The sequence below is a fragment of the Apis cerana genome, linkage group LG2 (assembly GCF_029169275.1).
Source record: "Apis cerana isolate GH-2021 linkage group LG2, AcerK_1.0, whole genome shotgun sequence".
NCBI classification, from domain to species: domain Eukaryota; kingdom Metazoa; phylum Arthropoda; class Insecta; order Hymenoptera; family Apidae; genus Apis; species Apis cerana.
This window is the reverse complement of record NC_083853.1, coordinates 12,152,004-12,176,428: the sequence shown is the minus strand read 5'-3', so window position 1 is coordinate 12,176,428 and position 24,425 is coordinate 12,152,004. Positions and strand designations below refer to the sequence as shown.

Below are 24,425 nucleotides of genomic sequence, written 5' to 3'. Positions count from 1 at the left end.
TATATAAATAGATATATACATATGAAAAAAAATTTTGTGTGGCTTACCAGAGAACGTTAGAGCGTACCTTCACCCCTGGGTACCGAAAAGCCGCTGAGATCTCAATTTGTTTTCTTAGCAGGAGAGCGTTTTGTTAATCAATTCAGTTTCGTAAAATAAAACACACATAAAAAAAAAAAAAAAAAGAATTTCATGCATTCGTATATCGTTGTTAAAAAAAAAAGTAGAAAAAAAAAGAACACAAACGTTGGTTGGTTATAGAAAAATATTTGAGGCGTGAGACGCTTTGAAGAACGTTTGGTTAGTCCAGCACTTAAGCGTGAGATCTTCTATCCGTTTTCTCGCGGAATCGCACGAAAAGTATCCGAAGTGTACCAAGAATTTTCCGTCTTATTGATTCACAATGGCTCCTCACTGCATTCGTACGCATGCACATGTGCACCCAACTCAAATTGTACGGAACGACAACAAACCGATGCCGAGCACAGCCCGATTCTAATCCGATCAGATCCCATTTCAGATTGCAAACACGTCCAAATACGAATGGTGAGATTGGGGGAAGGGGGGCAGGGAGAGAGTCGAAGTTAGCGTGAAATAAAGCGAACCGTCACTGTCCAACGATACTTGTCGCGACCGCAACAGTATTGAACGCAAAAGAAACACCGATTGGAGGAGGTTCGATGATTCACTTGGTCGATCTCGATGATGATACCGACGTAACATCGATAAAAGGATCTCGTTAAAGGGTAGAGAGAGAGAGAATCATCGAGTTGAGTGCACAAGAACGATCTTACCTTGTTGCTGTTGGTTCTGATGCTCGCGGGCTTTGCGACGGAGTCTCTCGGCCCTCGTTGGTCTCGGCATCGGAACCGCGCCTGGCAATGTACCCATGCTACGAGAGTTATCTGAGCGTTTCAGGCTCTTGCCCCCGGACGCAGCTAAATGTGACATGCTGCGACTCATGCTAGAAGCGCTCAGAGGCTGGCTTTGCTGTTCCGTCAATGTGCTAAGTTCTGTCGGACGTTTCCTAGGCTGCGCCAGTTGGTCCAGCCTGGACATGGAGTAAGTCCTACCTGGCGAACGTGTGAAGGCCTTTGCGCTCGAGCTACGCCCGGATGTTGGCGGTCCGTCACGCGGCGACGGTATCGTTGGCATCAGATCAGTGCGCCTCCTGTTCACCCGCAGATAAACCGAGCTAGGGGTTCCCGGCGTTCCGTCGCTTTCTTCACCTGCAATCGAGTTTCCCTTAGAAGCGAAGCGGCCACAAGCGTCGCCGGAAACTGCGCGTTATTAACAAGGTGTGTAACAAGGTGCGCGTACACATCCTCTCAACATCGCAACATAAAATGTCCTTCCATTTTGCATGGATCCAGTGTTTTTTCTCTGTGCGTGTGTGCGTGTATGTGTTCGCCTACGTGTACATTCCCTTTTTTCTTGTTTCTTGCCTACTCAAATTTTCAAAATTCATCGCTGCTCGCCATGCTTGTTTTTCTCTCCGTATCTGTGCGTGTATGCCCGTTTTTTTATTGTGTAGGTGCGAAGCGAAGATAAAAAGAATCCTTGTGCTACGAAATATACAGCTTTGGACGTCATTCGACAACGCTACCAGAAACGGAATCTCGAGCACGACCCTCGAGACGAGGACAAATTGATATACCGCGTTATGGTAGAAGAGGATGATATCAAGTGCGATCGGGGAAACGAGGTGAAACTGGGAACGTGTACGAACGACGTTACGGAAGCGGTGTAGTAATAAACGTAATACATGCAAATGATACATCCGGTAAAAATCCGGTAAAGCGATAAAAAAGAAAAAGACCCCACACATGCAATAACGATATAAAGAAAACGTCTTGTGTTGTGTTCGATTTATTAAAGGCGTGTATTGTGTTGCGATGTTGTGTTGCGATCGAATGAGAAATGATGAAAGAAGCCGTTTGCGAAAAAAAGTAAGCGAAATCTAGAAGAAGAATATCGCGAATTCGAATCTATCTTCGTTGATGTCGTTAATAAAAGCGTGTTTGTCCGAATAATTGAAACGTTTGTAAAGAAATGAAATATAATTTATCCGAGACACAAAGTGAAATTTAATTCGGAATACAGTATATATGTAGTGATGTAATCGGTTTATACGAACGATATGGATGTATGCATGGCGCTTTTATAACGAGAAAACAAATGCGAGGAAAATATAATCAAACGATAGTCTGTGTCGTAAAAAGTTCGTATTCGACGATTGATGCACCTCAGCTTCTCGATATTTACTTCCATTTCCGTAATAAAGAAACGTAATAAAACTGAATCCGAATAAAATAATTGTATTAACAAGAGGAACGATTAGATCCGATAATTAGCTCTTCTAACGTAACAAATTTTACTCTAATATAATACTCTAAACAAGTGGTTAGTAAACAAATCCATCGTAATGTATGTAAAATGTTAGTATTGTTAGTATAAAATTTTTAATAGCGTTAGGATGCATGTGACTAACTAACGTGGTACACGTCGTTCAACACCGATATCCTTGAATAAAATTTTAAAATCTACTCCGCACGATACAATGATACAGGCATCGACACGACATCCGGCAAAATTAGTCGTTCATCGGTGTTCCACGACTTTACCAGGAAAGATATAGATACGTATTTTATGGCGTTAAATGAAAGTGACATGCTTGCAAGAGATATATATATTCCGATGTGCTAATAAACGAGAGACAAGGATATATCGATAGCTCATTCTGGGACAACAGAACAATTTCCCCGTTGCAGACTTTTTTTTTTTTTGTTTGTTCGACTTCAGGACTCACCACTGGCAGCCCGCTGAATCATCGGACGCCTAGTGTCGCTATCAGACTTATCATCGATGGCAAAGATGTCAGTTGTAGGAGGCAGAGAGAGGCTGGCTCTCTTATGTTTGGCGGGGGTTAAGGGAGGATCAGGGCTAGAATTCCAATTGAACACCTCGTACATGGACGAGGACATTCTCATATCTGCAAACAAACCATTCAACGCTGCAACATTAGGTTACTTTCCAATCGAATCTCTCTTCTTTTTCTTCTTTTTTCGTTCTTTTTTGCTCTCTTTTTTCTTAATTCTCTCTAGTCAAGGGTGGGCAAGGGTGGGGTTTGTTTTTTGAAATAAATAAACAAAGGGGGAGGGGGGAATTAGCACGAGAGTTAGATATAGTGCGGTTCACAGATATTCAAAAATTACAATTTGCCTGACAGAGCCACCACCAGTAAGTACAGAAATAAATATAGCGGATGCATAAAGGTCTTTTTTAATTATCGAACGAAGGGAAAAAAATCTATATTTCTCTCTCTCAATGTTACAACTCTAGCGAAATTATATTTACTCAGGCATATATTCTCGCTACAGCTATCTCTCTCTCTCTCTCTCTCTCTCTCTCTCTCTCTCTCTCTCTCTCTCTCTCTCTCATTCGCTCACTCACTCACTCTCTCGTATCTCGTAATAAAGTATACGGTATTACAGAGAAGTCAACGAGCGAAGATGAGGTGCTTCTCGTGTATGTATATGAGGAGAAATTATGTTGGCAAAAGAATATGACATTGTAGCAAAAAAAGAAAAAAAAAAGAAAAGAAAATTTGATTGAGATCGCATAGTTAATAATAATAATAATTGGATTGCATTCGATAAAATGCGCGGCAAAATTAAAATCGGTGGATTTGGCTGCAAAAAAATATATAAGAAAAAAAAAATCACATGAAAAATCTGAAAAAAAGACACAGGAAATGTAAGACACATTACGAGTACGATCACGAAATCATTTTTTTCGAGCAATACCAGAGACTCGATTTCTCATGCTTCGTAACGCAATAATTGCTTTTCATCGTAAACATGGAAATATCGTGTACAATTGATTACGTGTGTTGGTGGTTGATGTGTAGTGTTCGTTAATCAAATACATCTTGATCAAAATTTATATATTTTATTTCGTTTGATTTATCGCGAGACTAAAATTTCGATTTTGAAAAAAAAACTTTCCAACCCAACGTTTCTTTCGCGAACGATTTGAAAATAAAAAAAAAAAAAAAAAAAAAAAACTGAAAGAAAAGTAGCGGCAAGCAACGCACGGCAAATATAAATTATATCTCGTTCGCTTTTTGCGTAATCTTTCTGGAACGTGTTGTGCATCCATGCGTTACACGCTGCGGCGCATCGATTACGCAACTATAGAGTACTAGAAGCGCTGTGTAGACAGAACGCAGTGAGAAAAGAAGCGGCCTTCGCTGTACGTCTCAACCATTTCCACGGTTTTCTCGGTGCCAACGTGGGAAAGGACTATTGTTACACCAACGACACGATATTCGCTAACGATACTCTTTACACGAATCTTCTCGCGATCATACGCGTACATATACTTTCGTCGCCATTTAAAACCGACGTTAACGACAGACAATCAAACAATTTCTACATGTACGTTCTACATGCTTCGATCGATATCGACACCGACGTTACATACGAAAAGGAACAATTTTTTCCCTAACGAACGTAACGAATAATACTCGGACGATATCCTTCCTATCGAGTAAATTGTATACATATATAATATAAAATATATATATATATATCTATTCACAAATATCGAAACATGTATTTTGAATTTCACGTATATCTATGGGATTTAGAATCATTCTCCAAGTCGGGCAAATAAAATTAATCCACTAACCTTCGCCAGGTTTCCGATCGAGCCCACCAGCGGACGTGGCTCGTTTCTTGCTGCCATCGAGCTCTCTTTCGGAAGACCTCCTGGTCAACGGTTGAGCGGCGGAGAACATCATGACATTGGTGGTGGAGGTTGCTCGACGTGTACCCCAGAAAGTGGAACCGCCGGTGTCGGCCGGCTCCAGCATCCTCGGTGTCGAGCTTCCAAAAGCGAACACGATGTGCGACCTCTCGTTCTTCTTCTTCGCCTCGATACGCGCCTCTCTCTCTTGATTCTTCCGGAGGATCGCCTCCCTTCGTTCTCTTTCCGCCTCGCATATCAACCGTTTCCTCTCCTCCACTTGGTTTCGTCTGCGAATAGACGGATGGGAGAGTGAATTTTTAAAAGAGGATTTAAAACTATCTCCCTCTCTTCCCGTTTCTCAAGGAACACGGAACAAGTGTATATATACGTCTTCTCGTCTACGTAATAGGCTGTGCGATTCTTTTTTTAGACGGGGAGGAAAGCGATTTTGCCGCGGGTGAACTTTATGCAGGTGTCGCGGTAATTTCCCAGGCTTCTCTGCGGTGGCGAAACAGTTTAGCCCGGCATCGTATTAACCAGGTCAACTTATAACCTCGTAAAGAGCACGTAATCTCGTAAAGAGCGTTTAAACACATTAATACGGTTCCCGGTGTCGTTTTAAATTCGCGTGTCATAGATTGAAGAGAAGAGGGAAAGAGAAAAAAAAAAAAAAAAACTGGCCTCAAGGTGAAGTTATCGTTTTCCCTCCTATTAAATAACCCAATTTCAAACGGAATTTCAACAACTTTCTCTCTCTTTCTTTCAACCTAATTAATCTTTCTCGTCTTTTTCTCGAATTCTCGAGCCCGAGAGTTCGCTCCACTCGTACTTTTACTTCGTTTTCACGAATTTTCACGTATCGTTGAACGCGTGTTACTCGATTATACCGCACAGCAGCGAGCAATAACTCACGGCGGGGGAGGGAGAAGAAAGAAAAATGAGAGGAAAAAATTAAAAGCACAAACCTGTCATTGTCACGCGATCTGAGCTCGTCGATGCGTCTTCGACGTTCCTCTTCCCGTTGCTCCCGGAAACGTTGCGCGGCGAACGCCTGCTGTCTCAGCTCTTCCAACTTCCGCTGCCGTTCTTCGTTCTGTCTCTCACGGACGAGCTTCGCCCTGTCCACGTCTTTCGCGTTTCCCGTCGACTCCCGTCCTGAGAACAACCGCGAGGATCGATTATTTCTCCTCGTCGAGCGAGCTTCGCGTTTGTTCCGCTTAAAACACACCAACGTTTAACAACCGTTTCCCAGACAGTTCTCCAATACGATAAAAATTACTTGGCTTTTTTAAAAACTTTGACAAAAATCGTCTTCATCGGACGAATCTTCCCCGTAATTTAATATATATCGAAGAGAGAAACATTGATTTATTACCGTTCAATTCGTTTCAACGTGAAAATATTTGTCAAATCTGACTATGAAAAGTGTGAACAAACGAAAATCGGTCTCGACACTGCCCTTGAAAAACGTGATACCTTCGTTCTCGCTAGGATGATCGCCATCGAGGGAGTCCTCGTCGTAGAGACTCTGCCGGCGCTTCACATCTGTCGAGAAGAAAGCGAGAATATGTGCGTACGCACGTGAGATTCGGGGGTAATTACGGGCACAATCGCGACACACTGCAGGCATGCAGCTGCGTACACACCATATGCAGTACGTAAGTGCAGGTTTTCTCAAAGCGGTTTTAATAGACACACCGGTTTTCAAACACACACGTTTCACACGTTTCATGCGTCATGCATACTCATAACGGACGATTGCATACAGCGTCTAAAATCGGGGTCGACACGACGGATAAGCGAAATTCCTTTCGGTTTCCGGCGAAACACGCGCCACCTCCCTCCCTCCGTTACGACCAACTTCCGACGTGGACCAAATGAAATTAACGAAATACGATTACGAGGAGGGAAAGGTCAGAAACCGTGACCTCTATGGGAATATTTCCATCGCCAAGATTCGATTACCGCGGCGAAGATAATCAATTTCCGCGAAATATTCCCCCCTACGGCTGTTTTATCAAGCAAACGAACAAATTCGATTCGCCAGATTCTTCTATACGAGAATTCTAGTTTTTAGTTTTGCGGGCGAAAGAATCACCCATTCCTCGAGATATTCTCGTGTTCTTTTTTTTTTTGCTCGGTTAATGCGATTATTAAAAATAGGACACTGTAAAAGGCATGTGTTCCGCACGTACGGGTGGCAACGTTCGATTTATCGTTATGTATTCGTGGCCCCGCTGTCGCAAAACCGTTCTTTTTTTATTTTTTTAATTTCTATAAAAAACAAAGTTAAATTCTTCTTTTTCTTCTTCCTTCTTTTTTTTTTTTTTTATGTTTTAAGATACGTTTTAAAATATTCAATGCAAACCTTTTCGATGTTTTACACGTGCTTCTGGATTGGTCGTGCAAGTTCGACTCGCAATTTCTCTGTTAGTATCTCGTCATATAGACTGCGGATTTTTACGTAACTAAAACGTATTCAAAATATTGAATTAATACAAAGAAAACATGTTACATCCCTATATACTTTATATCACAGCAACAGATCATTGCATTCACGCGAAACGATAAATGAAAATTCAACTTTTAATGCCATTAATCGAAGTGATTTCGATATCTCAATCGCCGGATAATATAAGGATGAGCGTTTAAGATAGTGATTATGAATGGATGACTCTATATTCTTTCCTGAAAGTAACTTCTTCTAGGAATCGTATAGTTTATGTAATCTATTATTTATCCGAGGTTTGAGGTAGGTCAATGAGATGAGATGCGCGCGAGAAGTTTGATAAGCGATAAGAGAAAAGATAATAAACGATGAAAAATGCACACTTTTTCTTTATTATATCTGGGCAATCGGAATTCGTATTAGAATAAATGAAAAAGCGTGAAAAACCTTTTAAAAGATCCCGCGCCTCTAACAATCGTTCATTCGTTGAACGAAAGTCATTATTTTCGGAATTATGGTTCAAAAATTTTAATAAAGTTTAATCAGGTGTAAAATGATTAAAAATGATCTTTTCTTCCCACGATATCTCACAAATCGGGAATCGTATCGGGCTGAACGAAGATGTATTTTAAAGAACGAAATTCCTAATTATCCCTCTCCCATTGATCGAAAGTCATTATCTTCAGAATGATAACGATTCTTAATTTTATTAGAATTCAATTGAAATTGTAAAATAAATTATTCATTTCTGGAAGAATACTCCTTTACAATGATCTTATTAACGATACATTAGATTATTTTCGGTCTTTTAAAATAAGCACACGTCAATGTGAAAAATATGTATCGATATAAAATTCCACAGTCTATTCATCACAATTGTTAAAGAAACACACACGCGCGCACACATAAGCGCAAAGAAAGTTGTGGCACACGCGTGGCTGGGAACGCGAGCAACCGACGAATGCGGTCATATCCAATTTCAACGAGGGATTACTATTAATACACGCACTCGTTACGAGACGCGTTAAATTCTGGTCAAACATATGTGCGACGAGTTTGTCAAAGCACACTGCCCGTTATTTACCAATCTGATTATTACCTGACGAATCGGGAGAGGCCTCGTCACCTCCGATTTGGGCGAACCAGTGCATCGTTTGCTCTGCGAAAGATAAATTCCAACTTCGTTCTTATGGATTTTTCTCCGTTCAAACAGAACCGCCCGTGTCGGCGAATCATCGTGTTTACGATAGACACCCCGCGTCCTCGATCGCCGCCCATTTATTAAATTTATCGGGGAACGCGCTTCTCGACTTCGCGAAACAACGACAAATATTTAGAAACGTCCCGACTCCATTTACCTGGCCTTTCAAATTTATCGAAAATTCCGGTTTAATTCGATCGTAAGGGAGGAGGAAAAAATATTTCGAAATAAAGGGGGAAGAATGGTGTAGGAGAAGGAAAAAAAAGAACAACACACATTTGCATATTTGAAACTCACGATTTAAGAGAGCGTAAAGTCTCATAAATATTTCCGCAAGCTTTTTTAATGAAGAAAATAACGGCATAGGGAGAGTAACGGAGATAGGATCAGCGAGGGAATTTCCATGTCGGAAGCACGCGTGCCGATCTTTCCGAACGACTCGTTTTAAATCGAATTTAAATTCCTTTAATGATACGGGGGAATCACAGATCCGCCTCTCTCTCTCTCTCTTAATTGCGACACCATCTCGCTTATTTTTGTCCACGATTCGATTTGTCTGCGCTCCTTCCGCTTACGAATTGCGAATCCGAGGGCAGAAAAAGCGAGGCAACAACCGTCTCGCCTCCGCGTCGGTTATAATTGATAATTGGAAAACTGTGAATGGACGCGAGACGCGCGTAATTGCAAAAGGGGGTTTTCTTTGGTTGAAACTGGATAACAAAGCGCGGAGCTGTGTAAGAAATGGAAATGGAAGTGCTCGCGTTATCGCCTGGTCAATTATTCCATCGCCAAGTTGTTGAAGAATCCTCTCAATTCCACCTCCCTCCTCTCCTAATCGTACAATCGTTTCGAACAATCGTATTACCGAGGCTACCGTTTATCGCCCGGCAAACATCTCCATTCTTTCCCGTTGTTGCGAGATATTAATGGCCGATTCCATATCGAACGAACGATCGATCGAATGGATATAGGCGAGGGATCGATTCCGTTACGCGTTTCCGCGTAAAATGGAATTACATCCGATTATTGATGAACACCTTTTCGCAATCCTGATTAATTGCAGTTCGCGCGTGGCTTACTTACTCGTATCGCTTAAAAAAGAAGAGAAAGAAAGAGAGAAAAAAGAGATTCGGTTTATTTCCATCGAACGACAGCCAGAAGAGGAAAACCGGTGTTACCTGCCGATGTTGTTTCCGGCTGCTGATTGCAAATGTCAGAAGGAAAAAGTGTGAGAGCGAAAGAGGAAGAAAGAAAGAGAGAAAGAGAGAGAGAGAGAGGAGTCTTGCCTGATGGACCACCTCGTGGCAACCGTTGATGGTAATTGGACGTTTCATTAGCAATGCGGATGCGGAATCGAGCGAGCGAGAGAGAGAGAGGGAAAGAGGGAGGAAGAGAGAGAGAGAGGACAGGAAAAGGGTGGTGGAAGTGCGGGAGGAAATGCGCGCGAGAAGCTAGAAAGGGAAACAGGGTGAAAGCGTTTCGACGTTACTGATAACGCTACGGATATAAAGTTGTGTCGGATACGCGGAGAGGTTCTGTCGTCGATGAAACGCGCGTTAATGAAAATAAGAAAAATACGTGCATATATATATATATATATATATATATATGAAAGGATATGCGCTCCAAATGCGACACGTATTAATTAATACGAACGCTTCGCTTTTCACGAAAGGTATATTGAGAACAGTCTCGATTGGGAATCGATCAACCATTCGCGTCAAAAACCTCCCGGACGGAAATTCGAGAAACTCTCCTCGTTGGATATTCGCGTATATATAGAATAAACGAGAATAAACGAGAGCGAGCCCTCTTCAAGATGATTTACCCGAGGAAAGAGAGAGGGAGAGGGGGAAAAAAGATGGCGGGAGGGAAAAATTCTGAGGGAAAAAACTTTGAACGATGATTTTAAATTACAGCAGTCTCGAGCCACAATGAGTCCCACTTCCCGCGAAAACGGTCGAAAAACGTGGAGAGGCCCTCGGCGGTGGGATATACACACGTCGGCTCTGTTAATCTTCCGTCGCCTGGAAGTGAGTCGGAAAACAATGGAAATCCAAGCCTTTTCATCCGCTCTCGCGGATGGAATTGAAATTTCGCTGCGAAGAAGAAACCCAATTGTAGACCGAGAGGGATCCGCGATAGTTTCCTACCCATTTCTGAATCGTTTCCCTTATCTCCACGGGAACGTTTCGCTGCAGATTTAGAGCTTGGCCGGATCCCTTCAATCGTTCAATGGATACCAATCCGCAATCTACTATTACAAACTTATTACTCGATCGAGCCTGGTGGGCCGCCTTTGTCCTCGCGAAGCAGCAGCTACCGATCGTGTTATCGCGATGATTTCGAGAGTTTCGAGAGAAACGAGACGAGTCGTCGTCGATTTCTTCTTTTTTTTTTTTGTTTTTCGATCCTTCGATCGTTTTGACGAGGAGTTAAAATCCCTTTTATCGATTCGCAAACGTTGAACAATGAACGTTTACGAAAGTAGGAGAAGCGCAAAGTAGGTCGAGAGTGGAATAATCCCAGGTATAATCGATGCGAAAGAGAGAGAAAAAAATTCAGTCTCTTTAAATAAGCTATACAATTTGCTAGTTTTAGTTTTCTTCACGGCTCTTCGACGATATATTTAACGGCGCGGCGAGAGAAGTAATTTCAAGAAGTGCAAATAAAAGGATACGCGTGTTTCTTCGACCAAGGGAGAGACACGTGTCCTTTCTCCACGGAAAAGAAACGACAAAGACCGCCATTGCCAATTGAACATCCGTATACTGGCCTATTGTTGTTGCCAATAGAAATGCGCCTCGCTACACTACAATGCGACGCAACTTTGCGTGAAACAACGTAGCGGGTATTATCTCGAATCTTCGGAATACGTATGGACAATAGCCTTTTTTTTCCAGTCTCGCTCCTTCGATGCCGTATCATCTCGACTGGAATATTTTCAAAATTCTTTCCAGTCACCGAGTGGCCAACTTTTCCATTCAAGATTTGCAAAAGAGAAACAATTTGAGCATCTCGAAAGAAGATCGTCGGAAATCCCTCGTCCGATGTTTATTCGACTTTAAAAGACGATAATTCGATCCGCGAAACGTTGGCTCTTTAGGTCAACGCGTTCCTATTTCTGCGCTTGCAAGGTCGCGGAAGAAAGCATCTCGGAAGGGTGTACGTTGGGAAAAATCTGTCAGTGGATACAGCCAAGGAACTCTGTTAATTTTCCAGCGTTAGGAAGTGGGTCGGGAAACAATAGGAATCTGTTCTGCCCGTCCACCTTGGCGTTCTTTACTATTTTTCTGTCCTCGCGGCACTTCTCGAGTCGATTACCTCTCCACCACTTCAACCACCCTTCTTCTTTTTCTTTCTTTTTTTTTCTTTTTCATCCTGTACCTCCTTCATACCTACTTCTTTCTTACGTCTCATCGGTACAACGTTCGCGCTACTTCTCGAATAATGCACAATGGCGAGGAGCCGCCCGTTTTTCCATCAAATTTATCATTTTCATTCAATTCGTCATTATTTATCTTCTTGGATATCGCGTTATGCGTTACGTATCGTAATGTAACAAAAAATAAAAATATTCCATTTATAAAAACGAGGAGCAATTCGCGTCGAATCTGGGCTTTCATCCGGAACGTTGAAACACGCGTGATAGACACGTTTATTTAAACGCAACCCGTCGAGTGGCTCGTATTCCATTTTAATGGAGGCACGTCGGGAGTGACGATCGAAATTGTCCTGGTTTTCTCATCCTAGCACCATCGGAGTGTTCTACTAATATTTAACGAGCGAACGAGGCTTGGCGCGTGCAAGCGACTCCACGCGACTCTGCTTCCCTTCCCTTTGGCCTCGAGCTTTCATAATTGTCCTCGCGCTTAACCGGCCCCGCGGTTCGATATTCCCCTCCTTCGCCATACCTCTAATTACGTTATCAAGAAACGAACCCTCCCCCTCCCCCAATCTATCTCCTATCTCGATGGAAATTTTGCGAAGCTTAACGTTCAATTTATACTTTTCGCGATAACGTTACGTCAACCGTTAATATTTGTTAATGATACAATAAATTCTTTCGTCGCGATAGAATTTAGCGAGCAGAGAATCGTTGATGTTTATACGTTAGAATTGTTGATACAATGAGCGTTCGTTGCGTAGAAAATTTGTGAAAATTTTTTAGCAAACAATTGGAAAGGATATAATAGTCTCTCTCTCTCTTTCTTCTCAAGGTTTCACAACTTACCAGCGGATTTTTCAGGCCTCGCCGATTTTTCGTTATTCTTCCAGACAAATGACCCCGTTATTATCAATTTCATGGACGTTCCACGCCACAGTTGATTAAATTTCTGGCTTTTCAAGCGCAAACTCGGATTTGCGGTACGGATCAATCGATAGGATTAAAACGTTATTAAATCCATTTGTCCGTTTTGCGCATTGTGCACAGATATTGTTATCTGCCGTGGACCAGTTGCGGATGGATCCATATTCGGGGTCGATACACATCGACTTTTTTTTTTTCCTCTCACTCGACTTCACAAAACATAACACCAACGGAATTTCTTTCTTTCTTTTTTTATTTCTCCTCTTTCGAATTCCGCTGGAATTACACGCTTCGATTCGAGTATCTCGTAGATAGCGGAATAACCTTGAAAAAAATGCCACGACTCTTCGCCTCGATAATCCAAGAGAGGATAGTTATTGCGTAACGATCGGTGAACCGAATATCTCTATCCGTTGTTTCACTCGTTTTAATACGGAATAACAACGGTAAGCTTTATACCGGTTTCCTTTATATTCGAAAACGAACGGTTCCTTTTGTTCACGAATTTACAGCTACTGATCAACGAGAAAGGATTACTCGTGGCTGTTGTGCGGCGGTAGCGTTCACAACGAAAACATTTGCCAGAAGCTTCCGCGACAAAAGGGAAACGAAATGATACTTTCCCGCCGACATGCGATACGAGAAGAATTTCGCGGTTCACGCGTATAAATATATAAATGTATATATGTATATATATACGAGCATGCATGAAGTGCGCATAATTGTCGCGATATCCGTGTGACTTGTGTTGCAAACGACAACGATAAAAAGCGACATAGCATCGGCGGGGGTGTGTTCGAAACGATCGACCGAGTACGTTTGCGCGTCGATTCTTTCTCTACGTTGCGTGGTGATCTGTCGCTCGATTGCTTACCCTTCGTGAGAGAGTGGCGATTGTGTGCAGAACTGGACCTTTGGTTAGTTTCCTCAGAAGCGGCTCCAGCTGTAACACAAATGTTCGAATATTCATCCTTTTAATCGATCTTCAATTTTACAACAATACGACAATTTGGAAATTGGAAATATCTCTTATATTTATCGCGCATTCGTATTCGCGGTGGTGATAAAATTTTGGAAAATAAAAAAAAAAGTAGAAATAAAATTTATAGATGATAAATATACAAAAATCAGCCTCTAAAAATATCCGACACGAGAAATAAAAAAAGGTGTCGAGATAAAGAGAGGGTGTCCCACTTATGGCCATTCGAAAATATCCTCAGAGACTGGCCACCAGCCGTTACAACTTCTCGCTGACATTTGCATTTCCTTTTCATCGCGTTAGGTCGCGTGTCTCTCTAAATATCGCCGGAATGGCGTGCCCGCGTCGGCCACTCGCCGCTAACTATTCATCAAAGTTGCCCACCAAGTAGGCAAGGAGGAGGAGGAGAGGGCGCAGAGAATAGGCTCCCCTTTATGCGGACACACATCCATTGACTCTGCATGTAAGGCCAACTATCGCGATACCCGTGTCTTTCGCCCACGTTGCTAACAAGCTTATTAACTCTGTCTTCATTAACCCTCCCCCACCTTCCTCCCTCCCTCCTGCAGCCGCTAATAAACACCTTGAGCGAAGAAATTCAACTTTCCGGCAAACAGACCGGCGAGTCTCCGTTCCAATTATTTTTCCACCATGTCAAATTATATGTATATATATATATACATATTTATACACACGGTTATCCAATAAATTTTCATTCGCTACTTTCTCCACTTCCATCCCATTCCATTAGTCAATCTCGTGTTGATAATCGTTGAGAATTATTCCTCGGGAATTCTACACCACGTTCCATAAAAGATCGCAGACGCAGCAATTCTCTCCACCGTGGAAAACAGGTTTATCTGGGAGCACGGTTACCTTAACCGAAAGGTGGATGGCCGGTTTCACGGCTGGCAGCATATAATAAGGTAATTTGATCAGACGGCTTACACTTCGCGGGTCATTTCGCTTGGCAATCGATTTCGGGTTTCTAACTCGCTCGCGCGTGTATATCACGGGCGGAAATTGGCCGGCGAAGCGTTCGATATTTCGTCTACGGCCTTGTACGTAAACCGGGATCGGGAGTCCGGTCAATTGATCGGGGCACAATGGATACGGGCCACGATTCCATTGATCTCGATTGCTGATGGTGAAACGATGCCACCGGCGTAGTATGTAACACTTATTATATATATATATGTACGAGCGTAAAGAATTTCAACGCCAGAAATTAATTATGCGATTTTGCGCTACACTTGTGCGAGTTAATAACCCGCCATGAGATTCAACCTGTATTAAATATTAATTAATTTTCGTTTCGTGTAATATAAACCATAATCGGGAGACCGTTCCATTCTGCACTCGACTACCATTAATTGCGTTGTGAGAGAAAAAAATATTTCGATCCTTCGAATCGGTCCAGCAATCGTTTCGGTCCAGGTATGCGCGAATTTGATGGTGGGACGAAGGCGTTGGCATCGAACATTTCCACCCTTGGCACATTCTCCTCCGCCATTATCCGAAAGCGTCCGCCAAGTGAATCGCGCACAAGTGTCGTGAACCGTGAAGAAGATGGATCATTCGGTCGTGGGATAAATCGATCGGGCGGAAATTGGCGAGAGAAAAATCGGAGAGAGAGCTTAGAGGAATATTATACAGTCGGCGAGAGATAGTTCGTGAAAAAAAATTTGCAACGGCCAGCCTTTTCAACGCTGATTAATAATGCAATTCGTCGCGACTGCCATTTCCTGCGTTTCACGCGACCGGCTGGCGCCTGCGGGAGAGGAGCACACACACGACGCGTGCACAAACCACGCAACGAACCCCTTTCGCGCTAACCAATTTCTCTCTCCTCTCCTCTTTCCCTGAAACTGATCGCGCCAATTGCTCTTCTTATCGTGTTCACAATCCGTCAAATCTGGCAAGAGGTTTCCACTCAATTATATATATATTCGTCCGAATTTAAAAGTTGTCAGAAATTTTTCTTCACGGAGGGATACGCGTTAATATTATTCCGCGTCTAGAGCTGTTCCGTGTCTACATCAAAACTCACGAACATCAACTCCCAGCCAACTGAACGCGGCATTACAAGGATCTTTCGACGTTGTGTACTTCCTCCCCGGCAAATACGCTGTACACAGAGTACGCTGCAATTTGTTCCAAGTTTGTTCAAGTGTCTATACCGTCGTGCTTCGTGAGTTGTTCGCGGATAATAGCGTGGATGCGGCAAGATTAGGCTAGATTAGGTTAGGTTAACGTTGTAAATTGGATTCCAGCGTAAACCGAGCCGCGACGACTCAATATTCGATAATACGCCGGTTAAATACTACCACCATGAGAAACTACTCACGGCGATACGCCGATAGTTAAAAATTTACACCGGTTCTCTCGGCCGTATCGTGAAGCCCTCAAGTTCGTTTCCTGATTTACGGATCGCGATATCGACAGACGAGAGAGAGAGGGAGGGAGAGAGAAAATGGACGTCGAAGGTGGAAACGCAGAGGCTACATTGGAAGGAAAATGGTTTTATCGAGAGCTCTCGGCCTCCGTACTCTCCTCCTTCTTGAGAAATCGTTCTCAAGCCTCGTCCTCCCTCCACCGAGCACAGATACAAGCTATTAAAACGTCACTATCGTGGATCGTCGTGGTACGATAATGAAGACTGAGAGCTCGTAATTCCAACGAAGGCGCGGCAGTAATTTCAATGGATGGGCCGAGGAGAGGTATTACTCGCCGTTGCTCGTCGTGGGTGAACTCGCGCCAATGGTGTCGTCCCTGAAAAGAAGTCGCCAGGCAGAGACGGACAGTGGGAATTATTACTCTCGAAAGTGGTGGCCGCGCGTTGTCAACGTCGTATTTCAACGAATAAGAGTTGGAAAAAGCATCATTCATCCGATCCAGTTCTTCGAGAGCAAAGAATTAACGTTGGCACGGATAGATTGATTGCAAGCAATATGAATAACGCGAAAGGGACGGTGAACAACGTCGTGTACGAGTCGGCCGTTCCTTTAAACGATCGTCCAATTCGCGTTCGAACAATTACGTTACGGAGAATGTGACTAACGACGGAACAATATCGAACGAACAACGAAGCGAAGAATAACACGAGCCAGGGGTTTGACAATCCTTGAAAAGAGGAATTTAAAACGTTGTTAATGAGAGTTGTTAAACGTCGAATGGCGATAAATCCTCAGGGCCAGAGAACGTTTCCCGTCTCTTTGAACAGAGACACGTGTCGTCCTCGATGACAACGCGTCTGGAATCGAATTCGAATCGAACTCGCGCGTGGGGCAGAAAAATCAGCAAAGTCGAAGGAAGCCACGCGCAGATCGGTGCAAAGCACGACGAGAAGCGAAATAAAAAGGAACGGCCAAGGGAATAAACGCGCGCGCGCGACACGATACCACTCGTATAACGAGCACGTTTCGTTTCAACTTCCCGTCACCGCATGAACACCTTCGAAGCACTTTCGAGGCGCTAAATAATCTTCTGATTTACCGCCTCGTGCCGTGAATCGCAAATAATAGCGACTCGCCACTTCAACGTTCGCTTTTGCCAACGCACGAACGAACCAAGCTTCTCGCGACCTTCCTTCCGGAATTAATTCCCGCCACGGGAATGTTTAACGGCACTGAAATAATTTGCTAGAATTAAAAGCAGCACAGATTTTCCTTTGGACCTTTTCGCCCCCGAATGCGGATTCAACTTTACGCGTAACTTCGTCAACTTCGTTTTTTAACTTTCTTTTTTTCTTTTTATTCCTCGTCCTCGACAACGTTTCGCAAAATGGTACGGAGCTGTACGGAAGATGGAATAAATGGCGAATCCAGGGCGATTAATCGGGGAATAATGCTAGGTAAACAAATAATTTTAATTTCAAACCCGAGAGAAAACTCAAAGGTAATGTAACACGTTGCGGAAGGAGAGGAGGGCATAAATGTCCGTTAAAGGAGATAGCGGCGATCTCCTGGGCGAGCAGCAAGCTCGTAATTCTCGGTGTACGACAACGACTCGCGCTCCATAAATTACTGTCGCGGACAAAAGGATCCCTTACGAGGTATCGCTCGAGGCGATTCTCCCGCCTCGTCGAATCTGCATTCGCGCGGCTCCAATTTACAAAGCCACGACTATCGAATGTCGCAACGTGTTCCGCAGCGGTGGCCCGCGTCGCATGCAACCGTCGCATGCAACCTATCGCGCCTCGCGAGAGAAATTTATTGGGGCCAACGAGTGCAATCGTCGCCCGTCTTCCTCCCTTCCCTGCCAGGAACACGCATCGAACACACATCGCGTGCATTCCGCTCTCGATTATTTGTCCGCGAAGACGCATGCACTCGAAAAAACCGTCGCGCGCCAATTAGAGCGAGTATTAATTCTTCTAGTCCAACGATATAGTACAAATTCTCGAGGGAATTCTTCGAAAAGATCATCAACATATTCTTTCTTCGAGAAATTCAGTTTATTAAAATTCCTCCCAAACGTAATCTTTCTTCTTCTCGTAGCAAACGGAGCGAGAAGATAAAAAGGGGGAGAGAAAAATCGAAAAGTTGTACGCCGGTCCGGTCCAATATTCATACAGGCGGACTACGAGGGATGAAGCCAATAAACACGGAATGTGGCACGGATATGAGAGCACGTTGCGCAGCGACTAGTTAATTCTTCGTCGTTTCATTTCCGGATCGAGAAGGGGGGCGAGTTCATTTGCGCGTCGTTACGAGAGCCTCGTGATTATCCCGACGCCTCGCCCGCTCGGCCACGCTCTTCCACGATCCGTACACCTCGAATATGTTTCAGGGACGGATGAGCAAATATCAACCGTTTAATTAGTTGGCAAACACGGGTTAACGCGTTTAGCGGAGCGTTAGTTAAACTTGCGGCCTTCGAGGATCCTCGTCCCGGTTAAGGTACACACTTTTCTGGATGGCCCGAAGGGATTCCTGTCTGCGATCGATCATCTATTTCGGAAATCTTCGGAATGTCGAGATTTAGATCAACGAACGTCGTCACCAAGGAGAAAGGATTGACTCAAAAGTTGTATTATTGTATCTTTAACGGAAATTTGCGTCGCCGCGAACAATGCGTTTTTCAATCGTATTCCATTCGAACCTTGTAAAATAATCATACGTTCTTTGCATAAAGTAGAATACCAATTACACCGTCGTTAACTCTCGGTATCGTTCTACGTATCAATTACTTAAAACGTATAAATTATATATTTCGCGTAATATACGTTGTGTTTCAAATTACTGCAGTGCAGCACTCTTGTATTTAATGACTAATTTTAATCGTAATCCCTACTTATAAACTGAATAAGTAACACGCGTGCTTCATTATTGCCAACAATTTTCCCGAACCCATTTCGGGGCCCAATTAGTTCGGATAATTGATCCTCTATCGTATTAGCAACGTAACCCTTACTTCGATCGAGACCAACAGTATCTCGCAAAAACTTCTTTACCCCTAAAAATTAATAACGAAAGCCGTTCTTATTCCGAGCCATTTACATTAACATTCATGAACATCGTTCGAGGACCCATTACGAAATTCGAGATTTTCATGCAACAATCGGATAAATTATCTTTAGCGATATCGATATCGAGAAAGCTTTTAATCGTCAACAAGTGTTCTTAATACGTTTTCCATCGAATCGATAAACATTTTCACGAAATTGTTACGCTCGCGGGGATGATTCGTCGAGCAAACTACTTGGAGCAACAATTACAATTCGCCGCCCCCTCCCCACAATTCGAGAACGTTCGACTTTATCGCGTTCGACGAGATTGATTTCAATTAAACGCGTGTCCCATATTTTTGGAGCACGATAAGTGGCGGGAAACCGGGAGAGACTGCTCTCGAGCCGCTGTCGGTCCACAGAAATTAATCGATTCGGCCAAGTTTTTTTTTCTTTTTTCCTCGGGCGAAAAATTCTACGCTCAAACGTTGCCCGGCCATTCTTTTTCAACACGCGACTATTCGCAATTCATCGTCGAATTAACGTTATTCCTCGTCATCGTAATTTCAATACGATCGAATGAATATCGTTCCAACAATCGTGAAAAGTAGCTATCAACGAATAGCAAAAGGAAATAGTTAAAAACATTCGAATATCGAATATGATCGAATTACATGTATTAAAAAAATAAGTCGATGATTTCTTGTTCTTAAAGTTCGAATTAACTTAAATCGAGGGGAGCATTAGATCAGTTTATCAGACGGTAGAGGTGTTAATTACTCTTCGAAATGGAGGGAGGATGGGGCCGAGAGGGGGAAAATGAGAGGGTTACCCGTTTCGCGCCGCGGGCGTCCGATTTAATTATCGAGAAGGCGCAGCCTTCCTCCTCTTCGTGGAAATCCGCTTAAGTCGCGACGCGGGAGAAACGCGCACGCGAACGTTTTCTCCAACTCTCAACGACTCGGCAGTCCACCTCCTGTTCTCGAATTGAGTTATGCTCGGCGAGAGATTCTCGCTCGATCGAATCTTTCGCGGGAAAAATTCACAATCGTAGGATCGATCATGGGAGAGAGCAGGGTTGAAAACAAATTTCCTTCTTTTCTCTTCGATTCGAACGAACGCAATCATCGCGTTAACAGTGTTCCGAGAGAAATTCTGACCCGAAAAACCGATCTATCCCTTCCACATCTTCCCGATTCTCACCACCAATCAACGTACATTCAGCGACGTCCCGTTTATCGAATACGCGTCAGGACGATGATCAGAGGAGTGTTGTATCGCAGTTGATCGATGAAGCCGAGTAATTAATCCGAGATTCAATCTGTGCTGTGTTCGTTTCGCCAACCGAATCCTCCCTCCCCCCCCCAAGGATCGGGGGAATCGAGTGACCGTCGTTGGAGCGCGTTGGAACAAGGCGAGAGCGCACGACCGCAAAACGAGCTCGGTGACGTAATTATCGCGAGGAAATAAGGACGACACTTACAACAGTCCTTCTGTCGGATCGCGTTAATTGAACGGCTCGGTGACCACCGAGAGCGCGAGAAGAAGGGGAAAAAGAAGAAGAGGAAGAGGAGAAAAAGAATCGGTTATTGGATTTCTTGCGAACGGATAACGAGAGCAAAGAAAATTGTAATCAATGGGAAGGGGGAACATTCGTGCTCGCGTGCATCGGAACGATAGGCCCGGGATAGGCTGATTAACCCTTCTTCTCATTACGCCATTACGTAAACGGGGCGTGATGTGGCGCAAGCCGCCCCAATGCACGGGTTTTAATACCGGTATTCGCTTTAACAACAGAGGGTGAACTACCTAACGTGACCAATTCAATTATTCTCGTTATTGCTGTCGCAAAAATTTCTCTTTCGGTAGGTCTGATACGAACGACCTTCAACTTCTTGCACTTACAAGAAGTTAACTTTAAAAAAAACATACATACGTAGGAGAAGAATTAAACATCGTAGTTGAAAATCGAAAAATTAAGACGATCGGGTGGCGAGAACCGATCCAGCATCTTGATCTTTCGTCCTTTTGCTTCCGTAACGAGGGTGAAATTAAATTCAATTATGCATTCTCTTCGATTCCCTTAATTACAGTTGCCACTTGGACGATCTTCGCGTTAGCATCGGCCACGCTCGAGCATCTCGTAACGAGGGGTTATCACGAGTCGCAGTCGTCCTTTCTTTTAATTGCCGCGATGACGCGAGGTTCGAGGTCTCTCGAAACGTAGAGGAGCCCAAAGAAAGAGAGATAGATGTGGCTCGTCGTGACATTTATCTATGCCGAGAGCACTGAGCGTACAATGACAAATGGCCGGCAAGAAATGGCGAAGGCGGTCGCCGGATCTTCCGAGACGCGCAATTCTTTTTTCCTTTTTTCTTTTAGGCATCGTCTTCTCGCCGCTTGCCCGCGCTCCACCGGATTGTAATTTCAAATTTCTTCGATGCAACGGGACCGAGCGATTAAACTTTTTTTGCGAGTTTCTCGGGGATGAAGGAGAGGGGGGAGAGAAAAAAAGAATAATTCCCTTCGCTCACGCTATCGTGCTCGCGAAACTTTAACAAGAACACGGTTGGAAGTTTGTTAATCGGAGTTGTGTGGATGGGTAGCAACCATTTGATCTTGATCGTAACGTAATGCCGGTTTGATTCGAGTAACAGAGCCAGGAATAAAACACGACTCTCCTCCTCTCTAATCGCGATGAAAGTATTTACCACGTCGTTTTAACGCGCATATTTTCCTAATTAGTAAATTTCGCGGAAAACTTAGAGGGTGAAAGTTACAAGATTCAAATTCGTCGAAATAGGTCACCGTTAGTTAGTTTTCTTTCCCACGATCCACCCATTCGAGATGGATTTTAATGTTGGACGAGAGGAGAAATCTCACTCACTCGTCCAAAGATATCGCTCCGTGCACAGCATCTAAGGAACCGAGTTTGGAACTGCAGGGGACCGCAAAGAGACGGGTGTAAAATCGCGGTTGAACCCCCCTCAAACGAAGAGAGAAAGAGACAGAGAGAGAGTAAATCTGTGAAAGAGATTGAAAAAAAAACAATCCTCTCAACGCTTTCTTGGATTTCCACATTGGTGGAGGGGAAGAAAGTGCTCGACACACGGAGGCTCGTCCATCCAGCGTGGAAAAAACGTTCTCCAAGTTGTTGCTAATTTATTATTTAATTAAAAGGGACGACGAGCGAGGAGGTGAAATTATTTAGCGAAATGCGTGAACCGTCCATCCCCAGCTCGTGAAACGCGATTACCGACGATAATTGAATGCATGTCAATTTTGTGCTCTGATTCGGTTCAATCTTCCTGCGTGTCACGCGGCTAAACGCATTGTCCTTCGAGAAGTGACCGGCTAATTTCATTTTCATTCAACTATCCTCCTATGCCGACTCGACGCTTCATAGACAACGATTCAAACCTTGCCGTTGTTTGGCCTCGATTCGCGTCAAGATTTCTCTCGATTAATCCTCGATAACAGATGCAGTGGTGCAAAATGAGGGAAAATAACCGCGCCGGGGAAACAATAAACGGAGAAAAAAAGAGAGAGAGAGAAGAGAAAGGGAACAAAGACGGGAGAGGAATACGAAATTTAATCGCAAGAGACAAAAGTCAAGGCGAATGGATTTTTCGCGACCGATAGAGCGCGGCGATGGAAATTGCGCAGTTTCCATACCATTCGTGAGAAGAGTTATTCGTTACGAAATGAAACGGTGAACGAAGGAGGGGGCGAAAAAAAAGAAAAGAGAAAAAAAGGGCGTGGAAACTGCGCGCGTATCGTTTCATATTTTTGAAACAAAGGATGGCTTATTCCTTGCCAACGAATTCGAATCTCGAAACGTATCAGGCCGGCGGATCCACCTATTTCGCGCGTCATCGTCGAATCGCAAACACAAACACCTATTCACTCGGCTCGCGGATGAAGACGACCGACTATATCTATATATATATATATATTTATTTATATTCGCGTTCCAAATTTCAGGCGTGAAAAAAAAGGAAGGAAAAAAAAGGAGGGAAGGGGAAAAAGAAAAGTTCTTTTCCATCGTCTCTCTGGCCGCTTGGCAATATTCACGGATTTATCTTAAACGGGTTGAAAGTTCTCGAGAGCGCGAAAGTAGACAAAGAACGGTAGCTTTGGACGAGGGATAAAAACGGTGATGTGTTTGCCACCTATGCCACCTCTCTGTTTGCTTCGGCTCGAAAAGCGAGTCCGAGGTGGGAAGGGAAGCAAACTGGGGAGAGAAACGAAGTTGAAAGTTTCGATTGACGCGTGGGAATCGCCGCCACACGGAGTAGATTCCGAGGAAGCGAATAGTGGGTAGATCCTCTCACGGCGATCTTTTTCGAGAGATCGATCGGAATCGACGATTTATCGACGGCTCGATGAATCGCTCCGCGCTAAAGAGGCTTGATTATTACTTTCGATTTTCATCTCACCGAGGATTCCTTGTTCTCTAGAATTCAAAGAACTTGGTTTCTTCTCGAGGGAAGAAAGGAGGGAGGGAGGAGAAAGTAGGAGAGACGGACGATTCCCGATGAGACCATTACTCGGCACGGCCCTGTTCACAAAGGAGTGACCTGCCACCACCCCTTTCCTCCTCTTTTTCACTTTACCAAGTCTCATTCTGTCTCCTTTTGTCGTGGATTTCAATTGGCAAGACGCTAGACCATAAGAACCTTCTTTTTTTCCCCTCCCCCCTCTTCCCATCCGACGCGACGTCGGAGACAAAACGTCGGGGAAGATCGGGGAAATTAGGTCAGTTGATTAAGATCGAGCAACGGGGTGAAAAATGAAAGGTTGGAATAGTTTTACAGCGGTGCAGATCTAGCGGAGAGATCGATAACCGAGAAATGGCGTCCGAGGCGATATGATGGGTTCCCTGTATCGCGCAATATGGGGGATGGGACAAGTTATAACGTCATACGCGCCTGCGCACGTTCAAAGAAGCGCCGTCACGACGTCCCTGTTGTTCTCCTTAGATTATAACCCTTTGTGTCCCCTAATTGCTCAATTGTTTCTGTCCCGTATAGCCTCGTTTGAGGGCAAGCGGGCAACCTCACACTCGAGACGTAAAATCAAAACTTGTTGTTACGCGAAGAGTTCGAGACACAAGCACGCGAAATATTTATGCTCGAATTTTCGCGATATTCATAGGTTTCAGCCTCAAAATCCATCGACAAACATGCAATTCGTATTATAAATAAATAAAATTCGTTTAAACTTAATCGACGACGGGATCTCACGAATAAATCTTCTCCCCCGTGAAAAAGAAAAATACTT

The 24,425-nt window shown here is 43.8% G+C and overlaps 1 protein-coding gene across 50 annotated transcripts in view; it reads right to left on the bottom strand.

Annotated features, from left to right (window-relative positions):
• The window catches only part of LOC108002582 (MAP7 domain-containing protein 1), a 142,760-nt gene that overhangs the window by 9,504 nt on the left and 108,831 nt on the right, over positions 1-24,425 (bottom strand). For 13 of the 50 annotated variants that reach the window (XM_062071221.1, XM_062071215.1, XM_062071239.1 and 10 more), the window contains 7 exons: positions 13,589-13,657; positions 8,286-8,360; positions 6,229-6,297; positions 5,718-5,907; positions 4,693-5,039; positions 2,810-2,992; positions 795-1,229 (listed from right to left, as the gene is read on the bottom strand). In XM_062071221.1, coding sequence (XP_061927205.1) covers positions 795-1,229; positions 2,810-2,992; positions 4,693-5,039; positions 5,718-5,907; positions 6,229-6,297; positions 8,286-8,360; positions 13,589-13,657 — 1,368 coding nt within the window. The remainder of the gene's footprint in view (positions 1-794; positions 1,230-2,809; positions 2,993-4,692; positions 5,040-5,717; positions 5,908-6,228; positions 6,298-8,285; positions 8,361-13,588; positions 13,658-24,425) is intronic. The other 37 variants (XM_062071234.1, XM_062071236.1, XM_062071235.1 and 34 more) reach the window with 11 other exon arrangements.